This window comes from Limanda limanda, chromosome 1, assembly GCF_963576545.1.
Source record: "Limanda limanda chromosome 1, fLimLim1.1, whole genome shotgun sequence".
Taxonomy (NCBI): Eukaryota; Metazoa; Chordata; class Actinopteri; order Pleuronectiformes; family Pleuronectidae; genus Limanda; species Limanda limanda.
In genome coordinates this window covers 15,495,784-15,511,257 of record NC_083636.1, presented here as the reverse complement: position 1 = coordinate 15,511,257, position 15,474 = coordinate 15,495,784, and the positions used below count along the sequence as shown (strand labels likewise).

Below are 15,474 nucleotides of genomic sequence, written 5' to 3'. Positions count from 1 at the left end.
GCAACACTGTTTACCCCTGAGACTCCAGAAGTGTTTTATGAACTTAAATACTTCCCCCACCACGCCCTCTGCATCGTGGTGAGTAGATAATGAGTGGATTTCATTTTTTAGTGAACTATCCCTTTAAAAACTTAGGTTATCTAAGGAACTTTTTTTTCTCAGATAACTGAGATTCCTACTTTAACCTCTTGTCTCCATTGGTTGATCGAAATTATATCTATTTGGCAAAACTAACACTTTTTAGGTGACATATCAAGGTAGTATTATGTTGTGAATTATGTTTTATCACCACATCAATCTAAAATTTATTCTATGTTAATGTTTTGGTTAAAGTCATGTTTTCATTTTCTTTTTGTTGGGGACCCAAAATGATTGTCTGCTTCTGCCAACAATTTTTCATATGAACTACAAATCACGTTAAGACGCAAACACCAGTGAAAATAAAGTATCAACGTCAAGACGAGACAGATATGTAGATGTTTTCACATCAAAATGAATGTAAGATGATGGGATGTAGATGTTCAATGTAATATTTATTCAGCCATTGCAGCTGCATTCAAATCAGCAACAAGTCAGCCGAAGCAAATCCTCCACAACGATGTCTTCTTCTTTTGGTAAGAATTTGAGCATGTTAAAGCCCTCAAAAAGCCAATTCCTTTGCCTGAATAATAACAATCCTCACAATTTCAATAGGGCCTCATGTCTGTCAGTACCTGTCAGTGCTCGGGCCCTAAAAATAAAGGGTGGGAACAGGATTGAAAATACATCAGCCACGATATATGTGAAGTATATGAGCTGTGTGTGCTTTGGCAAAACATTTGTTAAGAGTGGCGGCCTGTTCAGACTCACACCCCCGCAAAAATCCAGCCGCTCTGCGGTCATGCCGGCCGTCGGCTGGATGGGGAGGAAGTGACATCACACTGTGGCGGTGTTAGGTCTCGGCAGGACAAGCCAGAAGCCCGACACGGCCCCGAAGTGAAGCTTCACACATTAGTTTGCAGCTCTTATTAAATAAAACATGTTAAAATCATCATGTAATAACAATGTTTATTACACTGTAACAGGGGTGTGAGGCATTTCTGAGATCCAGTATGTACGCCATCAAGTATTCTGGCTTCTATTCACACAGGTAATTTGTCTAGAAGTGACAAAATTGCATGTTGCAGGTCAGGAAACATATTTCTAAAACAAAGTGATCCATTAAATATCAGAAATCCCCTCAATAAGCTGCAAAATAATACATTGACAAAATGATATTTCCCTTTTCAGCTCTGCAACAGCGAAGACGTTTAAAAAACTCCCGCTCCAGTTTGGCATCTCATGGAAGAAGGAACAATAAAAGATGATTTGTTGATTAAAGTGACAGCAGTTGTTGATTTAATGTCAATCTAATTCGGTCAGTATGAGCCTTAGCTCTGCCCCTGCTATGAAATGTTTGGTGAATGCAGGCATGGTCTGTGTCCAGTGGGTGGCGACAGAGTGCTATATGTCCATTTGTTTCCACTGTCCTCCAACAGGAACAAGAGGAGACGCTCCTCCAAGGCCAACAGATGTTTTCTTTAATGAATTCTCCCCGTCTTCCTCCAGCTGCTTGTTTCACCACGGTCACGGTGTCATTCTGCAGCACCGGGTCCGGGTCAGCTCCACGGGTCACTGCGGTGTTTGGCGCTGTAGTTCTGCAGCACGATCTGGTCTTTGATCTGGTTGATGAGAATCTGGGACAAGAGGATCCCAACCAGCTGCAGAGGACAGAAACACAGACGAGAGGATTCATCAGCCGGATACAACGCTGCCCCTCACATGAACCCCCCCCCCGGAGGAGATCTTCCTGTTCTTGTTCACAAGTCTGACGAGGACACGCTGCCTTCTCAACAAGGCAAAGTCTGGATAATGTGCTCATGCCTGAAAATAGCTTCAGTCTCTAGTGTCTGATCACAGCTCACCTGTGGAATAGCCAATCCCAGTGCGATACCTCCCAGTAGGAACATGTTGCTGTGAATCCAGTTGACTAATTTATCTATGCAGCCATTGATGTAGATGTGGTTTCCAGCTGCGACGTACTCTAAATCCTGCATGCCCTGGCCACACATGGTGTTGACAACCTCCTGCACATTTGGACATATACAGATGAAAAGAATTAAATAGAAACAAAAAAAACAAAGCTAAATGAGTGTGTGATCAGCAGCGTGTGCAGAAGGCCGACCTTGTCTTTGGATATGATGCAACAGGAGAAGGGGACAGAACAGCGCTCTCTGCTCGGGTTGCTCACGTTGCAGTTGAAGTACATGTTCTGGGACCAGTCGTTGTAGGCCACACCCCCACAGCAGCCAAACTGAGGAGACGCACAGACGATGGACAGGGAAAAGATGAGACAACATGTCCAATATCTGTCATATCGATGTGATGAAAACAGATGATGCACTAAATCCTCACCTCCATCTGACCGAAATCGATCATGTTCTGTAGATCGATGTCCTCTCTGTAGTGGACGATGGCGTTGTTGATCATATGAGTAACTTTGCCCCGGGCCTTGGAGGAGAACAAGGAGTTTAGCAGCATTAGTATTAATGCGTTACATCCATTGTGGGACTAAACCAACACATATTGCAACAATGAGGACAACAGAAATTAATTTTGGTGATCAATCAATCATCCCAAATTAAACACAAAACATTACACGTATAAACATAAACAATGAAATGTATATGTCAATCTTATATAACACTGAAACTCATCATCTGTATCTACATTTATCTTAAAGTTGTCAATGTGAAAAAGTGTACTTTCTAGCAGATACATTCATGCCTGTACATTACGTATAAGAGAAAAATCCTCCATGTTGTTTCATTTACCGTATCAGAGAAGACGAAGCCGAGGATTCCAGCGACGAGCTGCAGCATGAAGATCACAGTCAGAGAGATACAGAACTGAGAGGGAGAGAGGGAGAGGGACAGGGAGTGAGAGAGGGAGGGAGAGAAGGAGAGAGAGAGAGAGAGAGAGAGAGAGATCATCTGTTTACTGTTCATTCTTCAGAGGACAGATCCAATGTGATCCTGTGTCTCCATAGAAACTCAGCTGTATCTTATTACACTCACAAGCAAGTCACCTTAAGATTTATTAGAATTTTTCGTAAATTTGTTATTAAACAATGTGGGTGTGCCTGTGTTTTATTGAGCTTAACCATAAACTGTAAATAAAGATAAAGGACGTGACAGCTCCCTTAAAGTGAAGCCAAATGGCCGTGATCACCCCCTGGAGGCTGGCTGCGGTATAGGTCGGTATCCCCACTCCCCAGAAAGTAAAGGCACACGATTAATAGATTGTCTCTGTCTTTTCAGAGAGATCTAATCACACTGATGTTGGTTCAAATGTTCCTGTTTGTGACACGTTTGATTTTAATTAGTTTTTCGATCATCGTCATGATCGTCACAGTTAATCAGAAACCGAATGGCTGCTGAGGAACTCCGGACTTACTGTCTGCAGGAGGCAGATGTTTTCTCGCAGGGAGCCCACGCAGCCACAGAAGGTGATGATGAACATGAGGACCCCCACCACCATCAGCATCACCGCAGGGTCCACTGCCAGACAGGCCAGTGCTGCCTCTGAAGGGAAGAAGAAAACAGGGGTGTGAGAGAAAATCTATCTTTCAGACAGAGGAAATACATATTTATAAGGCATAATTTTAAGAATACATTTACAAACAGTTTTCTTTCCCTTTGTTGCTTTTTTATTTCCTTGAATGAATCTAGATGTGACTGTGACTGTGTGCTCTCTCTCTGTGGAGGATCAATTACCTGCATGCTTCATCATGCGAGCGTACACGCCGATCGACACCATCACCAGGGCGATGATCTGAGGAGGGAATGAAATAAAAAGAGAGATTCCCTTAATGCACAGAAACCACAGACACAACAGAGGGCAAAGAGGAACCCTTTATGTGTTCATACTTGTCGAGGGAGTGGCACCATTCACCAGAATGCTCAATCGTGATAAGAGGAAAGAATTGGAGGACGTACAGAGGCACATGCAAGGCGGCTGCGCCCTTAGAAGAAAACACTGAGCACAACACTCCAGCGTCAAAGTAGACGAGCACAATGTGTCGGGGGGAGATTCTTTCTCCATTTGACTAAACTCGACCTGGCAGCAACCTGTACGCTTCCCTAAATAAAGACCCTTTCACTGAGCGGGCTCAATAGAATAATAGGGAGCCCTCAGAAACACTCTTCCCACCGTGAATGAAGTGGATCCAGTTACTACAGCTTCTCTGTGGTTGTGGAGCTAAGATTTGTCTGCCTGTTTTGGAAAAAAGGTTTAGTTTCAAAGAGAAGTGACACCTGAAGCCAACCAGGGGCTTTTTGAATGTGTTAAGTTAGGTTGAGGGTCAGGAAATGTTCTTAAAGGTTCAATTAAACTGCTGCTAACTCACATGTTGCTCTGGTAAGTTAACTGATTTCCTTATTTGATTGATTATCCTTCCTAGTTGCAAAGGTTATGATGGAAAATTAACGTTTCAAGGAGATCTCAGACTTTCAAAGATCACAGATGGAGAGAGAAGCAGCACAGACCTGCACACAGCTCATTGTAGCCGGAGGCAACGGAAAAGACAACAACACATTCCACATTGAAGAGCTTCAAGTTTTTACACAGCCTTTGTATGTGACAACATGTCGAGCTCACACACTCACACACCCACACTGGGGGGGTTTCAGACACGTTGCTGAAAATGAAGAAGGATGTGAGGAAACAAAAAGCTACGCAGACTTCATTATTTGTGGTTTCGTTCTGTTGTTTCCCCGCTCTGTTAGAAATAAGAAAATCTCATACTGAGCTGAACTTCAGAAGGTTAAAACCTGATCAGCTGTAAAAAAAAAAGAAAAAGAAATCTGCTTATGTTACAGTCACAAGGCACCTGACACCGAAACCCACTGGTGTGAACTTTGCTTTTCACTGCTGAGCTGCGTTGTTCATTTCCACACAAATTCTTCACTTTTAAAGCCTAAGTTAAATCAGTAACATCCTGTTAGTGTCCTACATACATTAAGTTTTTCCTCACTTGAAAAACTTTATCTCTCACTTCTTCCTGTAACAAGTAACCTGAGTTTTATTTTAGTTGGTCTTCAATTTTTATTTACTTACAAAAAGAGCAATATTTAACTTTAGTCATGTTATGTATGAAACCTGATGTGTGTGTGTGTGTGTGTGTGTGTGTGTGTGTTTGTGTGCATGCGGTGTGTGTGTGTGTGTTTGAGCTTCGTGACCCCCTTCACTCCCAGTGAAACTCAAACAAACAGCGCAGTGTTGTGCTGCAACTAGATCTCACACTTCTCCACAGAAATAACACTACACAACATCAGCAGGTAACACAGTGAGTCATTGTTTTGAATAATTCAAATAACACAGAAGTGACTTGTGCACTTGTGATTAAACAAAGTGTCAGTAGCAGAGTATATGTAGCAGGTTGAACGATGAACTAGTAAATACAGGTGAATACACTGTGATCTGTGGCAGCACTCACCCAGAATAACAAATTAAAGAGGAACAGCAGATACTTGACAAGGGGACTGACGAGGGAGTAGTCGTCGTCGTCACGTCCAGGTGCTGCTCGGCCTCTGCCTCCCATGGCGACGTCTCTATCTGATCAAACAAGTCAGACGCGAGTTAACTGTGAGGAAACACGAGAACCCACAGAGTCTTCAGCATGGTGAGGAAGATGAGGGGCGGCTGCTGCTCTGATTCCGTCTGAGAGTCGAGTTCACACGTTACAGGGTGTGGGACACAGGCTGCAGCCTCCAGGGTGTGTGTTCTCTGACTGGGCGTGTAGATACTGAGAGAGAGAGAGAGAGAGAGAGAGAGTGTGTGTGTGTATGCGTGTGTTTACGTGTGTGTGTGTGTGTGTGTGTGTGTGATCACAGGATATGATCATGACAAACACATACATATACACACATTCATTCTGGGTACTTTTATTTCCATTTACACTCATACAGTTAAGTTTCCTTTCAGTTTACATTATACAACATTATATTATATTATGTATACTAACTAGTCAGTGCATATTATGTTTTGACATTAAACTATGACACTCACACTTTTATCTCAAGCTGACGGGATGTACTTAAACGTATTTATCAAATATTTTTGATTGTGTATTTAAATACCCACTGGATAAATGCACAGCAGGTGAAACTATAATCAAAAGTTAATTATTATCCACTAGGCACTTATTTTATTAATGGCTTGAGTCAAGAACTTTGTATTTTCTTGTTCAAGAGACGAAACAATGAATAAAGAAACGTATAAATTTAGGATCAGCGGTAAAGATCGTGAATTAACAGAAATTCTGTGTCGCGAGGATCATCGATGAGATTGTGCGCCACCTACTGGCAGAAACTGCTATTTCCCACAGCGACATTTGTGTATTTGACACTTATGTAATAAGGGAAAATGTGATAATTAGCATTTTTCGTTATATGTAATACTTTCTCTCTTACCTCTCATCACTAACACTTGCTGTCTTCTAAAGTAGAGCTTTATATAGTCGGTCTATTTACTCTTATTTTGAAAGAGCACACACACTGAACAACAATGCTCACAACATCCGGTTTACCCGGAAGTGATATGTGTTATTTCCTGTTTTGCAGGATGAACGTTAAAGTTGAACATTCTTTGCTGGTCAGAGGATATTAAAGCTCGAGAATGTCGCGGAAAAGCAAAGGTTTGTCTGATCATTCACCGGAAGTGGGAGCCAGCATCAGTTTCCGGTTATTCCAGCGTTAAAACCCTGTTATTGTGACACCGTTGGCTGAAGCCCAGGCGTGTGGAGGGTCTGCAGGAGAAGCCACTAAGTGTTTGTTGTTGTTTGTTGTTGTGTGCAGGCTCCTCTCTGCCCCCGGCCTCCCTCCACCTCCTGGTGCCTCCTGTCCGGCTCATGTCCGCCTTCGTGCTCCAGACGCTGCAGCAGCGACGAGTCGAGCACTACGACAAACTGCTGGACTTCATCGGGCTGGTGACGGAGGTCGTCCCGGAGCTGCTGAGCCTCAGCCAGAGAGCTCAGCTGGTCCTGGGTCTGCGAGCCCGGGTGAGCAGGACTCACTCTCTGTCACCCTAGAGGATGTAGATCTGAAGTTTCCTGACTGGACTTGATATTTCAAACTTGAAAAACAATACACAGTGTTGTGATGTGATGCTCCGGAGCAGCAACTGAGGCAAACTCGTGTCTGTTCCTGGAGTCCAAACAACCTTCTATCCCAGCACGTCTGTTCAATTCTACTCTGCTTCTTTTTGTGTCTGAAGCATATTGGGTTAAGTTTTACTGTATTTATCTGTTTAGTGTCTTAATATTTGTTACTTGTCTGTTTTATCATATTCACTCTTGTCCCTGTGTTAATGTTCTCTACTGTGTCCTCCCCTCTGCTCTGTGGCAGCTGGTCCTGGAGCTGTGTCGCGGTGACGGCGTGGCCAACCTGCAGAGCATCCAGAGCCACCTGGACAAAGTCCACGCCTGCAGCGCTGAGCTGAGCTCCGAGGGCCAGGTGGCTTTTATAACAGATTCAGAGAAAATCATGGACAACATAGGTTTAGAAACCCAGAGATTACTCTGACATGAAAGAGAATAGTGTGTAAAATGTTTTTTTTTTTTTTATTGTTCTTCTTGACAGACCAGTGGAGATATTCTGAAGACGTCATACACCAACTTTGCGAGCCTGGTTCAGAACCTGCTGGATGTTCCTTTTGAAAAAGAGTTCTTCTTCCAGGTGAATCACACGCACATTCAACCTTAAGGGAGTGGAAGATGTGTAGATCTAATTTATGGCAAAGACTAAATGTTGATCAGCAGCGATGATGAATCCAAAGCTGTGGCTGTTTCTGCAGGAAGTTTTTCCTGCAAACTACGGCTCTGCCTACGACGAGAGACTCCAGCAGATGGTGTCGGACTTCCTGTCCAGGCTGGAGCAGCTGCTGCCCATTCCAGACCTGCCACAGGTGACCACAGTCATGAGAAGTCCTGCCTCTTCCCCCTTTGAGCTTTATGAGTATGTGAGTATTGCTTCAGCTGCCAACCTGCTCCTCCCTGTGTCTCAGACGGCAGCGTGGCTCACTGAAACAGCATCTGTGTCAGAAGACTTTGAACAACATCTGTCCGACCCCTTTGGCCTGAAGACTCTGCTGCTTCATCACAGGCAACTGGGCACAATCAGTTCAGGTGAGCTTGATGGAGATGGGGAGAGGATTTGTGTGAGACAAGAGGGAACATTTCTATCAGTTTAAAAAGCTACTTTGGTTCTGGCTCGTGCCTTTCTTCTTAAATTCTTTTTTTTCCCAGTCACTCTAATGTGTAAAATTGTAAATCTTCTCCTGTTACAGCTCCAACAAGCAGTGAGGAAGACATCCTCACACTGGCCCTCCCTTCTCAAACTGTAGTGGCGAGTTACACTGAGGCGTACAACGAGGAGGGCGACGATGATGACTATGACAGTGAGGAAGAGACCCTTGCATTGGAGGATTTAGAAGCTGAAGACTCAAGTCCAAGCTCGGATGTCACTGCAGATGATTGGTTACCAAAAAAGGAATCAGGTTAGACTAGCTGCAGCAGCAGACCTGAACTGGTTTAGAGGCTGTCAAGGTTTTTATATTAACTAATTGTGTTTTATTCTTTTCCCAGGTCCTCTGTCTCGTTTATTCATCTGCCCCGAGTGTTCATTTGTTGACCGTGTTAAGAGGAAGGTGCAGGAGCACATCCAGAGCGAGCACCAAATAACAGCTTCCATTATTAAAAAAGAACCTGTGAAAAAACCCTCCGCTAAGGCTCAGCAGAAAGGGAAAGACTTGAACACTGAAAAGAAGATATCAGAAGGCAACACGAACAAAAAGAGGAAACGCAAACAAAAAGACAGCGCTGAAAAGAAACGGGAACGCAAGCAAAAGAAAGACAACCTGGAAAACAAGGAAAGGAGGCGACAGAAAGGGACCACGGGCGAAGACAAAAGGTTCCTGAGCACGCGGCCCGTGAACAAAATCTTCACAGAGGCAAAGACCAAATGCCTGTCGTGTGACAAGGTCTTCGAACACCCAAACCAGCTGAAGACCCACATGAAGCTCCACGGCCTGCGGTACCACTGCAGCCAGTGTGAGAAGGGCTTCACCAGCCCGTCGGGGTACTATCAGCACCAGAGGCTCCACAAGCGAGGCCGGATATTCTCCTGCAGCCAGTGCAACAAGGGTTTCCTGTGCAAAAACTCACTCAAGCAACATGAGCGGCTGCACGAAGGCCCCTCCAACCTGTGCACCATCTGCGGGAAAGGCTTCAGCAAAGCGGGCATCACAAGACACATGCAGATGCACAGAGGGGAGAAGAATTTCCTCTGCACCACGTGCGGGAAGTCGTTTCTGTCCTCGGGGGAGCTGCTGCTGCACACGCGCTCTCACACGGGCGAGCTGCCGTACACCTGCAGCCGCTGCGGGAAGGGCTTCTCCAGCAAGAGTCACCTGATCGTCCACACACGCTCTCACACCGGGGAGCGTCCGTACGAGTGCTCCGAGTGCCCCAAGCGCTTCCTCACCCTGAACTGCCTGAAGAGACACACGCTCAGCCACAACGGCGTGAAACCGTTCAAGTGTCCGAGCTGCGAGAGAGAGTTCTCTCAACAGGGGAATCTGAAGAGACATTTGGCAACTCATAAACCTGACACGTAATGTCATCAGAATCAAGTCCGTGGACAGTTTAATACCTTTTTTAAACCTGTTGAAAAGGAAATGGTAAAGCCGTTACATATTTCATTCATCCTTTCTGAGATGGAGCAGATTTCTCTGTTCTGATGCAGATGTTTACCACTTGGAAGTTGTGTCATGAAGTTTCTAGCGACAATAGTAAAAAGTTAATCCTTTTTTAAATTCTCAGTGTTTGCTCTGGTGTCTTCATTGTATTCAGGATTCACAAAGCGTTTTCACAGCCTTGAGTTGAGTGTGTTTCTAACATTCAGCCGGTTTTAAGCTAAGAAAAGGTTTTAATTTAACACCAGGTTATTATAACTTCGTATCAGATGTATGTGGTTTGAGTGAAGAAACAGATGTTGACCCACAGACGTGCAAATGTAAAATGGAAGTGAAAAACAGAGCTGTAGGAAATGCTATTTATTTGCAATTTTTTAATAACATCATTCCTCAGATAAAAATGCAATGTTACAGGAATATACATCAGATATTAATTTAAAACTTGCTTTCAAGGGACCATACAGTCTAAATATACTTTTTCCTTTTTTATTTACTGTTAGCGTGCGTTATAAGCAAGACAGACTCTGTCACCAATGACAGACTGACAAGTTACAGATACAAACTGTACATTACTTATTTACAAATCAACTTTTTGTTTGGTTTTTCTTTTCACTTTTTATTGAAAATAGGAGTAGAAAAAGTGATTGAATTAATATTCTGATTTATTTCATTTGTATTCTTTCTTACTAAAATCTAAAATGAAATGAACGAAAAAAGAAAAAAAAAACAGGAACTCTCCTTTTGAAAAAAAGAAAGAGAAGCAGAAGAAGAAGAAGAAAAGGGTGTGTCAACTGTGAGGCCATGCAGTCATCACCAAGGAGACAAACGGTAACCGAGGAAACCAAATGATGTTGGGCCAGTGTCACTTAGCAACTTCAGAACCAATGAAATCCCTCGCAGAGCGGAGGGGGAGTGGCTTCATGTTAAAGAACTCAGTCACAAAACAGCCACCTGCCTCCAAAGCTACTGCAAGCACAATAACACACTTCGTTTTCTGACCATAAATAGTGCTGTTATTAAATACTACATTGAACAGTAGCGCCACTACTAATATTACCACAAGTTGGTCTCGGTGTGAACACCTCTCTCCACAAAATAAACTCCAGGGTTAACGACGGACAGGAAAAGAAGGGAAACAAGCGGCTCGTTCCTCTCGTTCCTCTCGTTCCTCTCGAACACTTTGCATGAGTAGTGAAGTAAGACTGGGAACAGGGTCAGACGCTAAGTGACCAGCAGAGGACGGAGCCACGGCATTCACCCGCTAAATAAAGAAACAGAAAAAGCCTTCATTGAACACTTCTGAATATGGAGATGTGGATCCCCGGCCACTGAATGGTCAGGCTGGCAAAGGGCCGGGAGCGACCCGCCTGGATAGAGTTTCAGTTTAACGCCTGCGTGCTGCAAGAAATAAACACTGATGATGTGCATGAGGCTGCCGATGCTCTCAACAACTCATTCATTAAAGCTGCATTTGCACACACAGGCACACAAGACCTTTCTGTCCTTAACTCAATGTGGGGTTATTCTCGGAAAGGTTGAAATAACAAGTTTTGTTAAGCTGCAACGTGCTGAGCTGCATCCAGATGATTCGTGTGTGTGTGACAGACAAACACTGAGACATCTGGCTAAAAGACCACCTTCCATGAAGGGCTGCTGAAAAGGAAAATATCCAAATATCAACCGGTCGACTAAATCTGACATTCAAATACTTCATGAGGAGTTAACAGAGCATCGCTGTGTCCTACATTCAAGGGATGACAGTGCTGAGATAATGATCATTTGTGTGACGTAGCTCTTATCAGTCAAAGTAGAGAGGAGACGTAGATGCAGGGATTAATGGATCTACTGAGGACCAGCTGCTGCCACACATCTGGAGCCGAACTACTGTCCTGAAGAACGTCCCAGTTAGAAACACTGGCTGGTACAGACAGTTCAAGTCAACGAGCCTCGGCTGCAGCATCCTCCTGTACCAACAAATGGTAAATGTGCAGACTGGGACTTCCTTAATGATTTATCAGTCAAACAAGTGAGGAAATAACAAGAAGAAGAGGTGAGTGAACAATGAGGCTTTCAAGCTCCTTAAAACACGAACACTCGACCTAACACGGCTGTAGTTGCTGCTACACAATGCGTTCTATCGAGCTCCTCCTACAAGTTATTTCTAAATCAGTCGGGCCAGTGCTTCTTATCTATCTGGTTTCTCCACCGGGGGGGCTCGACCTGCCAAGTAGAGAAAAGTAAAGGGGGTCGGAAATAAATGAGATTTTTTTTCCTCACCAGACTTTAACATGCGTCTATGAGAACTGTCATGCATCGGCCTATCCTATAAGAAAATAATTAAAGCCATGTGAGTGTTACTATGAGCCAGTGCAGAATCATTAGCAAAAAGTTTCAGTGCCGATAATGGTTTTGAATATTGTCACATCGGATTTAATAGGATTAATAAGGGGTGGGGGGGTCAATGCCAGGATGGTGTTCATGTCTATCTGTCATGTTCCACTATGCTTTTTAATAAAATGCACCTCACTTTAATCTGATAAATAACTGTAATTCCATCGTATTGAACTGTATCCTCCTTTTGCATTGGTAACACTCAGACAAAGGTAAAGCTTCACGTAAAGGAAACTTAACAGTAACATTGATTCTAAGCCTTGTGGAAACATTAAGCTAATGGTGAAACTAATGAAAACATTTCTCTTCTGGGACTAAAACTGAAGAGTTCAACAGTATTGCACCTTCAAACCAGCTCTTTAGATCCTCTGCAAGTCCATCTCCAAACTATCATTCAATATCTTATAATTTATAGTTTTTCTATATGTATGTATATATATATATATATATGTATAATATCTAAAATAGAAGATACTTACAATATAAATGTGTATTTAATAATAATATATACCCTCTGTCGCGTTCTGCTCATGTTCCCAAAGCTTTCATTACCATCAACATCAAAATAACATCTGTACAATATAGAAGGAGGTGATTTTCTCTTGTATCTCCTGAAAAGGGAATTCGTATTTTCTCTTTTAAAAGATATAATTCGATTAATTAAAATCCTATGACAACAGGCTAGGCTGATTTGTTACCTAGAATAAAAGAAAAATAAATCTATATTCAAAATAGTCCTCTTAAAATATTTTCTTTGTCAGGATCAGACGATGATCGACAAACACTTCGGTTTACAAGAAAATATAAACGTACATCTGCTGGGACGCAGTTAGATCCACACGAGGAGAACAAGACAGCCTCACTGTCCCTGAAAACACACATCTGTGTAAAGTTTAGGTTGAACAAGAAACTTGAAATACTTTTTAAATGGTTAAAACACACGATCGCCTACAGCAGCTCTTCTCCACGATGGAAGAAGGTCAGACTTTTTTTATCCTTCGGTGGTTCCTCAATGTCAAGATAACATCAAATAAGTTTGCAAGACGCAAAACTACTTGTTTACTTCCTGCTCTGCATCCGATGCAGATCAAGTCCTCCGTCTCTATCTTTTTTTGGGAAAACATAGAAGCTACATGGTTTTAATGGCTCGAAGCATAGAGAGAGAGAAAGATTAGAGAGAAAGAGAGAAAGAATAGTACTTGACAGGTTGAACTTTTTGGTTAAATGTCTTTAAAAGCTTAAACAAGATGTTTGAAAAAGTGTACAGTCTATATATATATATGTGTGTGTATTTCGCTGTTGTAGGACCAGTGAAAGAGAGACAGGTCTCTCAGTGCTACAGTATGAAACATCCAGACTTGGACCTGCGCTGACAGGCTCCTGGCAGGTTCGCATCTTTCAGCCCATTTCACAAAACACGCAACAAACACGAGAAAAGAACACGTCGGATTTTTGGATCTCTCTGCTGTTTAAAATTCAAAACAAGGTTTGAAATGTTGATATTTGTTTGGAGAAAGAACCGTGTCTACTCTCAGAGCACAAGTTAAAGTGAGAATTACAAAGTTAACTTGTAAAACAGACTTTCTGCATCAAATTAAGGACTGAAAAAACACTACGTCTGGGGAACAAGTCTTTGAAACATCCTAAGAGCCGATCATCTTCATTATTTCCCTTCAGCTTAAACATACAATATTTCCTCTTCAGTAAATATAACAGCTTTATCACCTGCTGCTTCTTTTTGGTCAAAAATACAGTCAATAAAGTTGGACTTCAATAAATTCATACCGACCTTCAGTAAGTTTCTCTAAATAGACCATGTTCAGAACCAATATTTGACTAATTACATTCCCAAATGTGTCTTGCCCTTTTCATAACCCTATAACATTCTGGTGATTAAATATTATATATTCATATATATCTTGCTATATAAAAATATACAATCATTGGCTAGTGGTGAGACAAAATATATTATCATTCACATAGGACCAATATTTTTTAAGGGAGAAATCCATGCACATTTAAAACATTACTTGAATTTATATGTAATTCATCATGTCAGATCTTAGACGGCCCTGAAATCCAGGAGGAAAAACAGGGGGAAACAAAACCTTCTTCGATCCCTAACAACGACATTCCTACACCCGCTGCTTCCCATTGTCATCAACCACCAATCGATTGTCATGAAGGCTTCACTCTGCGTCTCAGCTTTGACTTGAGGAGGAGTTCAATTTGAGAGGGTGTAGTTTTAGTGGACCTCTGGGTGGAGATGTTTAAAACACACTGTGTTCCAATTCCATATTACATGCTTATTGTATCCAGCATAACTAAATACTAATTTTCATAGGATGAGTTTCTGCTGTTGGCATAAAATGAATAAGCAAACTTAAGCACAATGCAACTTTTACTGAGCAACAGCGCCCCCTGCAGCCACACATGGGGATTCCTTCTGTTGGGTTCTGTTAGAGAGATTGGTGATAGAACAAACAAAGGCTAACTCTGACTGGTAAATATTACCCATGATCCCCGGCTTCCTGTTTAAAATTCTTCATATTTTGACAGTTTCCTTAATTGTAGATAAACACTGGATTATAATGACTGATTTGAATCGATCTACAGTTCATCTTTACTCTTGAACTTGCTGGATCTGTTTCTTTCTCACAGAAAATCGTACCTGCCCACTTTACATAGAGAAGCAACAGGCATTCAGGATAAAAAGGGAATGAGAGAGGCTCTATTCTCCAAATGTTGCTTTAAAGGGACATTATCATTTACTCTCACCACGTCTATCTGACCTGTTTAGATTTAGCATGAAGTATGGAATTGGGACACTGCTCCAGTTTGGTGGAACTATTCATTGCTCTGTGCTGGATACATCCAAAAAGCAATAAAGTGTGTATGTGCCAAGTGTTTGTCCACCATGTTGAAGGATTTGAATAAAAAACGACTAATTATGGCCCATTTGATCCATTTCATTGCCACTAGTCTGAGAGAGGAGGGACTGAAGACAAAGACTATGACAACACACTCAAAGAAAGTGACAGCTGTTGAAAGTGGAGACTAAAAATACTGTAGTTTAACATTTCCTTCATATTTCAACAATCATAAACATGAGCTCTGTCCTATTCAGAATTAAATTCAGGAAATAAACTATGAGCCCATAAGACACAAGATATGCAAAACCATCATCCTCCACTACAGTCCACTGTCAAGTGTTAATTTAGAGAATAAATACTGAATTTCATCATGTGTCTGTATGTACACTATAGCTACTCTGTCAAAATGTGTTGTGGTACACAAGTAAATCAAATTATG

General features: G+C 42.3%; 2 protein-coding genes across 3 annotated transcripts; one reads left to right on the top strand and one right to left on the bottom strand.

The window, feature by feature from the left end:
- Positions 1-1,027: 1,027 nt before the first annotated feature.
- Positions 1,028-5,812, bottom strand: tspan33a (tetraspanin 33a). The gene is made up of 8 exons (XM_061081348.1): positions 5,516-5,812; positions 3,795-3,852; positions 3,475-3,602; positions 2,853-2,927; positions 2,434-2,529; positions 2,204-2,332; positions 1,944-2,105; positions 1,028-1,739 (listed from the first exon to the last, which is right to left on the bottom strand). The coding sequence occupies exons 1-8, from the start codon at positions 5,618-5,620 to the stop codon at positions 1,638-1,640; spliced, it is 855 nt and encodes a 284-aa protein (XP_060937331.1). The 5' UTR covers positions 5,621-5,812; the 3' UTR covers positions 1,028-1,637.
- Positions 5,296-9,891, top strand: LOC133014106 (zinc finger protein ZFP2-like). 2 transcript variants are annotated; one of them, XM_061081261.1, is made up of 9 exons: positions 5,296-5,357; positions 6,642-6,715; positions 6,876-7,078; positions 7,425-7,532; positions 7,659-7,754; positions 7,873-7,983; positions 8,083-8,203; positions 8,365-8,574; positions 8,663-9,891. In XM_061081261.1, the coding sequence occupies exons 2-9, from the start codon at positions 6,697-6,699 to the stop codon at positions 9,691-9,693; spliced, it is 1,899 nt and encodes a 632-aa protein (XP_060937244.1). In that variant the 5' UTR covers positions 5,296-5,357; positions 6,642-6,696; the 3' UTR covers positions 9,694-9,891. The 2 variants fall into 2 exon arrangements, with proteins under 2 accessions (XP_060937244.1, XP_060937236.1); XM_061081253.1 differs by having other exon boundaries at positions 7,873-8,203.
- The last annotated feature ends 5,583 nt before the right edge of the window (positions 9,892-15,474 follow it).

Excerpts from the sequence above, each read along its gene's own strand:
- tspan33a (XM_061081348.1), bottom strand. The coding sequence starts at position 5,620 with ATGGGAGGCAGAGGCCGAGCAGCACCTGGACGTGACGACGACGACTAC. Across the intron at positions 3,603-3,794 it reads TCGCATGATGAAGCATGCAG|AGGCAGCACTGGCCTGTCTG; the intron begins GTAATTGATCCT and ends TCTTCCCTTCAG. Across the intron at positions 2,530-2,852 it reads GCTTCGTCTTCTCTGATACG|GCCCGGGGCAAAGTTACTCA; the intron begins GTAAATGAAACA and ends TTCTCCTCCAAG.
- LOC133014106 (XM_061081253.1), top strand. Across the intron at positions 7,079-7,424 it reads TCCTGGGTCTGCGAGCCCGG|CTGGTCCTGGAGCTGTGTCG; the intron begins GTGAGCAGGACT and ends GCTCTGTGGCAG. Across the intron at positions 8,204-8,364 it reads ACTGGGCACAATCAGTTCAG|CTCCAACAAGCAGTGAGGAA; the intron begins GTGAGCTTGATG and ends CTCCTGTTACAG.